Genomic DNA, 11,713 nt, shown 5'->3' with positions numbered 1-11,713 from the left:
AGCCGTGCTTGCTGGAGCTCAGCTAATGAATACCCTCTAGGTGTCACTGTTGAGCAATGGCTGAGACTTTGTTGCCCCCTGGAGTTGTGAGTGCTGCCTCCCCAGCCAGCCTGAGGCATCCAGTGCAAGTCCTCTGCATGGCAGTGTGCAGTACTTGCTCCAGAGACACCAGGCTGGCTGTTAGATGTATCACCTCCTCACGTTTGTAACTGCCCTGTGGCTTGTGCAGAGTTTTTTGCTGCAGGACTGTGGTGGGGATAAACTATGCAGTTTATCTGCTGTGATTGCACAGGGATGGGGGTCACTCCCAGCCCATACCTTAAATCAAAGGTGAATCAATAGTTATTTTTCATGATTAAGGTGGTTCTCTTCTCATCATCTCAGAGATTGCCCTCTGCTTCACATTCCACAGGAAAGGAGAAGGAATAATGCTGATACTTAACTTCCTGCTTCGGACCTCAGCTTATAAAGGAATGCAACTACAGTACATACAATGCTGTAGAGAAAGAGGTACTAGGAGAGATGTCTGGAAATCTCTGCCTTGCTAACTGCTCTTATAGAGTCCCTGCATCCATCTCAGGACCCCCAGATATATTCAGAGTAGAGCCCTACATATACTGCTGTTGGTACAGAAATGTAATAAGACCCTGTAAAGGATTGTGCATACTGTCAGCGTTAGAGAATATTAAACACAGAAAGTAATATAGATTTTTTTTACTTTGACTGGGGGTTTGGGGTGTCAGGGATGTGGCACAACCTGAAACCTCACATACGACTCCTTATGCAGACCTCTGCCTGGCTTGAACATAGTCACTTTGAAGGGAGGAGATGGCTGTGGCTGATCTTTGATCTCTTATGTTGGCCAACAGCAGAGAAGAAAGCAACTTCTGATCTCGCTCAAGTTGCAGTCAGCGATCACTCCTGCAGCAGCAGGGCCTGAGGTATCATCTTTAGAACATGCTAGACTCCAACAGGGCCCCCTACCTCCCCAAGAGAAAGGAGAGTACAATGGGAGCCTCAAGAACCCTTGAATGGCCAAGAGACTCCATTACAGACACCTTTCCCCCAGGTGGATGGGAGACTCCAAAATGGGTTCCTGGGATTGAGCCAGCCACTGAATACCTAAACATATGGTTATGCCTTTCAGCTAAAATTAGCTGTTTCAAAGAGAGGCTGTAGTTTCATGCATTAGTAACCCTGCAGCTTGCACTATTGTCACCATCACAGACCTGCTGTTGTGACACCCATATAAGGTCCTGAGTTAGCAGTGCTGAATGCAGGAGAGGTGAGGACATGGCATGCGGGGGAGAGTTGAGACCCCACGCATCAAGGAACAACAGGAGAGGTCAACACAGGGCACGGAGGGAGCTGGCCAGTTTTCACTTTATGTCTGTCCAATGGGGAGAACACAGTCCAGGCTGTTCTCTGAGCCTGCAGAGGAATCCCGTGAGGAGCGGCCCTGCAGGAAGCGGATAATCTTCTCAACTGTAGCATCCTGATACTCATGGGACCACCTGAGACCGCAGCATAGACAGGGAAAAAATGAAGTGAAGAGACAGGTAAACACAGACCCCCCCAGAGCCCACAACCAAGTTGGGACAAACAGGGACACAGATCAAAGAAACCAGAGCTGAGAGTGGCAGGTGGCAGGGAATCCATAGTCCAGCACTAGGAAGGACAGACATACCCAGGAGCTGAAGAAAGAAAGAATCCAGAGAGAAACTCAGGGACCTCTCTATTGCGTGTTGCGTATCTAAATTGGGAGCAAGGAGAATTTCCCATGTCTGAAGTGACCTATCCAGAAGGAAGGTCTTTTTCAATGTACCAGTTATTATGAACATCTGTCAAGCTCACAGCTCCCTGCGCTGGGCTCCATGTTAGCCCTGTCCTACCATGTCCTCCAGGCCCTTTGCCTGATTCTGCTCTACCATCTGCCCCCACTGCTCCATCTTCTTTAACCCAGGCTAGGAGAACTTGCTCTGCACTTACTTGATGCCGTTGAATTTCAGGACAGCCCTCATGTCCTCAGGAAGGCTCTGTGGATTCGGCCACTCAAAATGGTCCGTCACTGGGACAATGTTCTTCCCACAACTTAATGCAGTCACAATTTCCTAAATAGAAATAAAAGGATTTAGCTTCCAAGGGGCAACCATCATTTCACCAGATACATACGATGACACCATTCAGCCCTCAAACTATTTGCACAGTTGCAGAGGTCTCGGAAATGCATTAAACTAAAATCTTCCTTCCACAATCCATATTCATTGCCTGGGTCTTTTTTTTTTCTACAGATTGATGGTGAAATTTCAAGATTTATGTGGGAGAGTGCCGAAGGTGAAGCTCAGTACACTGTGGAGGACTAAACAGAATGGGGGAATGGCCCTGCTCAACTTGATGGGTTATTACTGGGCTCATGACTGGCATGTTTGAGAGAGTGGCTGAGTAGGGGGATCATGCTCCCTCCTGGATGTCTCTGGAGGTGGGCTCGATTGAAGGAGTTAAGAACATATGAACATGCCATACTGGGTCAGACCAAGGGTCCATCAAGCCCAGCATCCTGTTTCCAACAGTGGCCAATCCAGGCCATAAGAACCTGGCAAGTACCCAAAAACTAAGTCTATTCCATGTTACTGTTGCTAGTAATAGCAGTGGCTATTTTCTAAGTCAACTTAATTAATAGCGGGTAATGGACCTCTCCTCCAAGAACTTATCCAATCCTTTTTTAAACCCAGCTACACTAACTGCACTAACCACATCCTCTGGCAACAAATTTCAGAGTTTAATTGTGCATTGCGTGAAAAAGAACTTTCTCCAATTAGTTTTAAATGTGTTGATTTAAATGAGTTGATTTGTCCCTCTTACTGTCGATGCCTCCTTCCTCATTATAGGCTATATGGGCACTTTAGATCTAGTCTCATAGTCACCCACATGGTTAAGGTACGGAGATATTTTTGCAGAGAAATTGATTTGCCAAGCCCGGGGGGGGGGGGGGGTGTCTAACCCTCAATATCTGTTGAAAGATAATCTCAACATTTTTATCTCGACATTCCATACAGACCTGGAAGATTGGTGAAATGTTTGCTTGAGATTTCTTGGGCAGCTCTGGGACGAACAGGGTTTGATTTCCTTTGATAACCTAAGATGTCAATTTGACCTTAAGATAGAATCCCATGAGATCTACCAGCATATTAGGAAGGCTCTTCATAAAACTGAAGGGGTGGGCTGGACTAGAAGAAAACTCTCTAAAGTGGAACAAGCTCTAATGTTGATAGAGGAGGGATGTAAAATAAGTTTGCCTCTTTATAAGTCCATTATTAAGATTCAGGAGGAAAAAGAGCCGCTGTTACCTCTGATAACGACATGGAATGATGACCTAGACTTCACTCAGACAAGGATGATTGGAGAACGATATGGAAGGCAGTGCATAAGGTTTTCATTTGTTCTAGTTGTAGAGCAGATTTAATGTATATGCTGCTGTGCAGGACTTACAGATGCCTGCTGTTTGCAAAATTTTCTCCCTCATCTTCCAGACTTTGTTGGAGGGTTGTGGAAATAGCAGTTCTTATATATATGGTGGACATGCCTGTTTATTAAGGCTTTCTGGGCTTGAGTGGAAAAAAAAATAGGAGCTATCCTGGGGAAGAGTAGGGGGAGGTAAATCTCCAACCAATTTTATGCTTATTGATGCTCTGGGTGGACAATTCATTAGATGTTTTATCAGTGCAAATTATGTGGGCAACTGAAACACTCAGCCAGATTTATGATAGCCACCTTTTGGAAAAGTACCCCTTTACTAGTGCACTGGGCAAACCAAGTATATAAAATTGCTTTGAGAAACTTACATTCATGATGCAAATGAAGAGTGCCTGGTATGACCAAATTTGAGGCTAATACTGGCTGTGCAATGAGTGTTAATTGTTATTGACTTACTGTTTAGGAAAATTGGTTCTTAGCTGCTAATTTTGTTCCTGAAGTACCACAGATCAGTCCAGACAAGTGGGTTTATGCACCCCTACCAGCAGATGGAGACAGAGAACAAAACTTTGAGGCACTACTACATAACCAAGAGTGCCACCTGCAGTCCTTCAGTATTGACCTGTACCTAAGCCAAGATGTCTACCTTAACAAACCCCAATAAATCTGGGGTGAATAGAGACTTAAAAATTGGAGCCCTCTGAAAACTAGGCCCTCTTAACTTAAAAGAATGCACATCTCAAACTATGTACACTTCTCATTACTCTGAATATATCACACATCAGCTCAGCAACATCCAGAAGCGAGGAAGTCTTTCAAAAGATGGGGAAGGGTCTCTGGACTGATCCGTGATAATTCAGGAATAAAAATTAGCAGGTAAGAACCAATTTTCCTTTCCTGTTCGTACCCCAGATCAGTCCAGACATGGGGTGTACCCAAGCCCCTCTATTCTGGACGGGAACTCGAAAGACCCATGTGGAACACACTTTCCCCAAAAGATGCCTTCCCCGGCACCTGCACATCCAAGTGGTAATGTTTGGTAAAAGTGTGAAGGGAAGACCACATTGCCGCATGACAAATCTCCTGCAGAGAAAGCAGTTGACACTCTGCCCACGAGGTTGCCTGGGCCCTAGTGGAATGCGCTTTCAACCCCTCCGGCACCAACCAGCCCTTACAGATGTAAGCCGAAGCTATCATCTCTTTCAGCCATCATGCAATAGTACCCTTGGAAGCCTTATTTCCCTTTTTAGCGCCACTGCACAGGACAAACAAATGAACAGATCTCCAAAAGGCATTCGTCACTTTAAAATATCGCAAAAGAATTCTACACACATCCAACAAGTGAAGCTCTCTTGCCATAGGAGCATCCGCAGACAAATTTGGAAAGGCCAGTAACTTGATCACCTGGTTAAGGTGAAAGGAGAAAAACACCTTAGGCAAAAAAGAAGAAACTGCATGTAAAGAAACTCCCTTCTCCAAAAAATGCAGGAAAGGGTCCCTACATGACAAAGCTTGCAGCTCAGAAATCCTTCTAGCTGAACAGATAGCCACCAGGAAAACAGCCTTCAGGGTTAAGTCCTTTAGAGAAGCCCTCCTAACTGGTTCAAAGGGAGGACCACATAGCACCCAAAGAACTAAGTTCAGATTCCATGCTGGACAAATCTTTCGAACCAGAGGACGCAGATATTTTGCCCCCTTGAGGAAACGAACTACATCTGGATGAGACGCCAACGGTCTTCCCTGAATCTTATCTCGAAGGGAACCTAGGGCTGACACCTGAACCCAAAGGGAATTATAGGCCAAACCCTTAGTCAAACCGCTTTTAAAAAAGGCTAGAATCTGCGGAATGTACACTTTCAAAGGCTGCACCATGTTCTGCAAACACTGGGATTCAAAGACTCTCCATATTTGGAGATAGGCCAAAGACGTGGAAGGCCTACAGGCCTGAAGCAAAGTCGCAATCACAGGCTCCGAATAACCTTTCGAGCGGAGCCATCACCTCTCAAAAGCCAAGCTGCTAGACAGAAGCGATCCTCTTGGTCTGAAAATATGGGTCCCTGCCGCAACAACTCTAAAGATGGGCCATGCGCAAAGGAGAGTCCACTGCTAGATGGCTGACGCGGCCACTTGGGTGCCACCAGAATCATCTTGCCCAGATGAAGCTCGATGTGCCGCAGCACTCAACCTATGAAAGGCCAAGGTGGAAACATGTACAGCAACAGGTGTGTCGGCCACAGTTGAACAAGAGAGTTGATGCTCTCCGATCTGACCTCACTTCTGCGACTGAAAAACAGATCCGTCTTTGCATTTCCTGGAGTTGCCATGAGGTCTACCGCTGGTCTGCCCCACCTGGCCTGAATCAAGACAAAGGCCTCCGCTGACAACTCCCACTTCCCCGGATCCAGACACTGTCTGCTGAGGAAGCTGCCTGCACGTTGTCCACTTTGGCCACATGGGAAGCCGCTATACTTACTAGATGTTTCTCCACCCAAACAGTTCTTCCGCCTCCAGCGCTACTAGACAACTCTTCATTCCGCCCTAATGGTTGATGTATGCCACTGTCGTCGCATTGTCCGAGAACAGTCATACCAAATTGCCCTGAATGAGTGGAAGAAACACCAATAAGGCTTTGTACACTGTCCTGGTTTCCAGTCAATTGATGGACCAGGTCGCCTCCTCTAACAACCACTGATCCTGGGCCGATTTTCCTTGACAAATTGCCCCCCCCCCCAATCCCAAAAGACTGGCATCCGTTATCACCACCACCCAGTCGGGCACTTCGAGATCCATTCCTTTCTCCAAATTGTACCGAGACAGCCACCATGAGAGACTGGACCTGGCCTCCTCTGGCAATGGCAAAGGAAGCTGAAATTCCTTTGAAAGCGGATTCCAATGGGACAACAGAGCCCACTACAGAGGATGCATGTGCGCAAAGGCCCATGGAGCTAACTCTAGTATAGACGCCATGGAACCTAGGACCTGTTCTGCAACTTGACTACCCTTTTTGTAGTCAGAAACACCTTCCCTAACCGGGTATCGAAGCATGCCCCCAAATAGTCTAATGACTGGGCCGGCTTCAAATGACACTGCCAGATTTGTCACCCAGCCTAATGAATCTAGGAGTTGCAGGACCCGCTGAACTGAGCACCAACACTCCACTTCCGATTTTGCCCATACAAGTCCATCGTCTTAAGAACGGGTGCACCAGGATACCTTCCTTCCTGAGTGCCACCGTCACTACCACCATCACCTTTGTAAATGCGGGCAGCTCTGATACTAGACCAAAGGGCAGGGCCAGAAACTGGAAATGCTCCCCCAATACCATGAACCTCAGGAACCTCCAGTGTTCAGCCCAAATGGGGATATGGAGATAGGCTTCTGTCAAGTCCAACGATGCCAGAAATTCTTCTTTGCGTACTGTCGCTATCACCGTGTGCAATGTCTCCATCTGAAACTGTGGCACCCGGAGGGTAGCATTGACTCTCTGCAGATTGAGAATGGGCCTAAAGGTCCCCTCCTTTTTTGGCACCATGAAGTACTGACATGGAGTACCGACCCTGCCCCCTCTCCAGAGGGGGCACTGGAACAATGGGGCACAGGAGCTATAGCCATTGCAACGTCTCCCGCCTCTTGCTTGCCCTGGGAGACGCAGCGGGAGATTACAAAGGCGTCCCTGAGCGGACAAGAAAATTCTAAGGCATAGCCATCTCTCACCACCTCCAGGACCCACTGGTCCGACGTGATCTTGGCCCACTCTTCATAAAAAAGGGACAGCCTCCCTCCAATAGCCTCTGGAGAGGAGCAGACCAGCCCACCTTCATTGACCAATCTTATTTCCACATCCCCCTTGGAGGCCACCATCCCTCAGACACCTGCATTGGGCTCGAAAATACAGCGGTCTGCCCGAACTCTGTTTTTGTACCGCCACCGGCGCAGGGCTCCTGCCAGTGTGAAACCTCCTCGCTTCTCGGAATCGAGCTTGCAGAGGGAAAAACTTCTTCGGGGTTTTCTTGTCCTCAGGCAACTTATTACCCTTTCGACTCCTCCAATTGCTTCATGAGCTGCTCCAAATCCTCTCCAAACAGCAGCTTTCCCTTGAAGGGGAGATTAGACAGGTGGGCTTTAGACCACACATCCACCGACCAATTCCGTAGCCATAGGAGTCTCCGCGCCACAACTGCAGAGACCATACTTCTAGCAGAAGTCCGGATCATGTCATACAGGGCATCTGCCACATAGGCCACTCCCACTTCAAGCGGGCAGCCTAAGCCATCTCAACGGCCATTCCTGACCGCTTATCGTACGCCTTCTGCACCCAGCACAAGCAGGATCTCTGCATCAGCCTTCCGCAGACCGCCACACGAAGGCTCAGAGCCAAAACCTCAAACAGCCTCTTAAGAAGGATTTCCAGTTTCCGATCCTGGATATCCTTCAAAGCAGCAGCACCTGCCACTGGGATGGTCATCTTCTTGGTAACCAAGGAAACTGCATCTACCTTGAGAATCTTCCACAACTCCAATGTCTGTTCCAGCAAGGGATATAATTTAGCCATAGCCCTGGCTACCTTCATGCCCACTTCAGGAGTTCCCACTCCTGATCCACCAACTTCTTCAGCATCTTAGGCAATAGAAAAGCCTTAGGGGGCCCCCTTAATCCCTCCAGGACTGGGTTTACCCCCTCATTATCCAAATCATCCTCAGTGACCTTAATCCCCAGTTCCTCCAGAACCTGGAGAATTAGCGGGCCCAACTTATTTCTGCAGAACAAGCGGACCACCCGAGGATTGTCACCGTCTGCAATCAGGACCTCGACCAGGTCCTGCATTGGATCCTCCAACATAATAACAGGAACCTGGTCTGAATCCTGGATCGGATCCACCAACGTACTAACAGGGTCCCTGCCCAGATCCACCTGCCCTTCCTGTATCTGGTCTGGATCATCTGTCTCATCTGATGTGTCTTCTTCCACTGCAGTCCTCTTGAAACCCAAACACTGCAGGATACCTGTGGATTCTGCCAGCCTGGGTTTCTTGACTTCCCGGAACTTCTTAGGTAAAGGCCTCTTGGTCTCTGCTCCATAAGGCCAAATATGCGCCTGATCCCTTCCCCTGCCACCAGCAGGGTCTTGTTCTATGGGAAACCGCTTGGGAGGGGAGTCCTGAGGCTCTGAAACATCAGCCTGGCTCCCAGCACATGTAGACAAAATGGCCGCCGACTCATCTGACCCTCCCCGGGGCCTCCAGAGCCAGCCCAGCTGACCTTGTGCTCCTGCTGCCCCCTGGAGGACCTGTGGAGGTCCTAGCCCTTCCGGAGACACATTTACAGCAGAACGTGGACGAACTGAAGACCACTCGATGAGAACCACAGCTGCGACAAACTTTGCCTCGCTGCACGGGAGGCAGCATGCTGGTTCGATCGAGCCTAAAAATAGCCCCTGCCGATGTGAGAAGAATGGCGCTGTCCGGTGCTGAAAACAGCCCCCGGGACTGACTGAGGAACAAATTCAGCTCCCCTGAACCCTTATCTACCTCCCGGCAGAGAACAACTCCAGCTCCTCACACTGCCTTAGCCCTGCTCTTCTGCTTCCTGAGAACAGCCTTTTTTTTCCCCCAATAAACTTAAAACATAAAGACACAGGGCCAGGGAAGGGAAGAAAACTTAAATACATCCCTGCTTCTTAAGGAGGCTGAGCGCTGAGGGTCCCAGGGACCCAGAGAGGGTGAGGGAACTAGGATCTCTGGCTTTCACCCCCACTTCCACCCTGACCATGAGGGCTGAGCCAAACCTGGGATCTTCAACTCCCTGCTTGCCCTGCTCTACCCAAGGGATGGCCCATGAAGAAACCTAACACCTGAGGGAGCTGAAATCTCCTTATAAATTTAATTTTTTTTTTTAAACTCCAGTCTGCAGTTTGCACCTCTACCATCTGGCTGGAGACCGAGAAATACTGAGGGCCTCAAAGTTTTATTCTCTGCCTCCATCTGCTGGTAGGAATGCATAAATTTACTTGGCTGGACTGATCCTGGCTACGAACAAGAAGTATCTGCTTGAGAGAGATGTACTACCTGATTCTTCAGTTATTCTAAATTGGCTATATATAAGTAAGCATTTGTAGCTATTGTGCTGATGTTTCTAATTCATCTGCATGTTAAACAAAAAGTTAAAAAAAAAAAATCTTCCTTCCATGCAATTATATTCTCCCGCTGGCTGGGCACAGTGTTACTTGTATCAGGGCTCAGAATATTCTCCATAGACAAGCAGGACAGAAGTCAGCCACACAAGTGGGTAACTTCATAAGTTTTTTAGCACGCCTGAGCGTTCCTGTGCAGCTGCACAAGTCTCCTCAGTGCATTTTTTCCTCTCTCTCCTTTAGCCACTTGTCAAATGTTTTACTCTTGCATTATTTATTATTGTCTTTCCTTTGTAAAAGTATTCATTGTTTCTCTTCACAAATCTCTAAAAAATAGAAGAAATAATTTTCAAAATTGCGTTGACCTAGTTTTAGCTCTTGTCACGATGGCAGACAGCAAACCAACAGGATGGCTTTATCCGATCATGACTGCTATGCTCACTGCTTAGGCCCCATTGCCTGATGTACCAAACTGTGCTGCCTGTGTCTGAATGTCTCCTAGGGCCTAGAAATTACACTTTAAAAGAATTTTTAAGTTCTCCTCAAGCCTCTGGATCAGTAAAGAGGGTACACAAACTGGGCAAGAAAATCCTCTCTCAGATCAGAAATAAGGTTTCTGCCTGTATCTTCACAGAAATGGTGGGCCAAGTAGCTGGGCTGGATTTAGGAAAAGGCAACATAACTGCCAAGGACCCAAAATTTTGAAGGCACCAAATAGGCAGGGCTGAAGAGTAGCCTGTTCCCTCTTGTGTTAGGGCTGTGCACTGCTGCCACTTCAAAAAGCACCCCTATAGCACGCTGGCCCAAACAACCCTCCCCTGCTCTCCAAGTGTGAACCTCTGAGCTCCTAGGTTGCCGCCCTCATCCTCCAGTCCTGCCTATGGGCGCCAAAATCTTAAATCCGGCCCTGGAGATGGCAGAAACTTCCCAGCATGAGACAGGTACCTGACATCTCAGAGGCTCCAATATCTACTACCAATTTTGCAAAAGGTGAATAATATTTATCCGTTCGCTGGCACGATGGCCAGATCCTTCTGATCTGCTGAGAGATTATGATAACCACAGTTGCCTCCAACCAAGGACTGGGAGCTCACCTGAACAAGCTTTCTTCCTCAAAGAATTTGGTTTCCACAGGATAGATCACCTCACATAAATAATCTACAGCGAACAGCTACCTTCATGATTTATTTTATGTTGCTTTTTATTTTTAATGATTGTGAATTTTGTACTCCACACTGAACAGTGGAAACTATGAAATAAAGATGTTAAAAATAAATAAAAATCCCTGGTTAAAGGAGAACGTGGTGCTGTTCTGTAAGCAACAAGCAAGGAGGGACAGGCTCCATCAATCTTTGTCAAGGGGCTTGCAAGATATGGAAATGGGCAATTTCCCAAAAGCTGTATCTGACAGCCATCTGTCTTCCCTGGGAACCAAAATCAGATAGTGAACATGGTAAGCGCCAATTGCAACCACATGAATGGTGGTTGGACCAGCACATAGCAAGGGAATTGTTTCCGGGTAGATCTCTTTGCAAAGTCATTGAACAGCAACGTTCCCACACACTGATCCAGCAGACTTGCAAGAAACAAAGGCCTCTCTATGCAGTCACCGCTTCTCCCCAGCTCCAGTTATAGCCAAAACAATTCACCAATTAAGAAGAGGTAAAGGTCTTATGATTTTCATAGCCTCGTTTTGGCCACATTACATTTGGTTTCCATGGCTTCAATGGCTAGCTGTTCAGCAGCCAATACAATTGAGAATATTCCCTCAGCACAATTGGACTCTTCTTCATCCCAACTTTCAGTCTTTAGCTCTGACCTCATGGATGCCGAGAGTCAGCTAAGTCTCTTCCATGCAGTTATCTACTGAAATGACTAAGACAGAAGGTGGCAGGGGAGATAAGATACAGACCTTCAGATACCTGCAAGGTTTTAATGATGCACAACTGTCGAACCTTTTCCGTTGGAAAGCAAACAGTAGAACTAGAGGTCACAATATAAAGCTGCAAGGGGGACAACTCAGAACCAACATCAGGAAATATTTCTTCTCAGAGAGGGTGGTGGAGGCCTGGAGTGCCCTTCCGGAGGAGGTAGGGAAGATGAAAACAGT

At 47.5% G+C, this 11,713-nt stretch overlaps 1 protein-coding gene across 1 annotated transcript in view; it reads right to left on the bottom strand.

The window, feature by feature from the left end:
- Positions 1-1,187: 1,187 nt before the first annotated feature.
- Positions 1,188-11,713, bottom strand: part of SARM1 (sterile alpha and TIR motif containing 1) — a 38,788-nt gene continuing 28,262 nt past the window's right edge. The window contains exons 8-9 of the mRNA XM_029612849.1: positions 1,990-2,111; positions 1,188-1,514 (exon numbers count right to left, since the gene is read on the bottom strand). Coding sequence (XP_029468709.1) covers positions 1,385-1,514; positions 1,990-2,111 — 252 coding nt within the window. The 3' untranslated portion in view covers positions 1,188-1,384. The remainder of the gene's footprint in view (positions 1,515-1,989; positions 2,112-11,713) is intronic.

Source organism: Rhinatrema bivittatum, chromosome 8 (genome assembly GCF_901001135.1).
Source record: "Rhinatrema bivittatum chromosome 8, aRhiBiv1.1, whole genome shotgun sequence".
NCBI classification, from domain to species: domain Eukaryota; kingdom Metazoa; phylum Chordata; class Amphibia; order Gymnophiona; family Rhinatrematidae; genus Rhinatrema; species Rhinatrema bivittatum.
The sequence above is the reverse complement of the archived record's forward strand: the minus strand, read 5'-3'. Positions and strand labels throughout refer to the sequence as shown.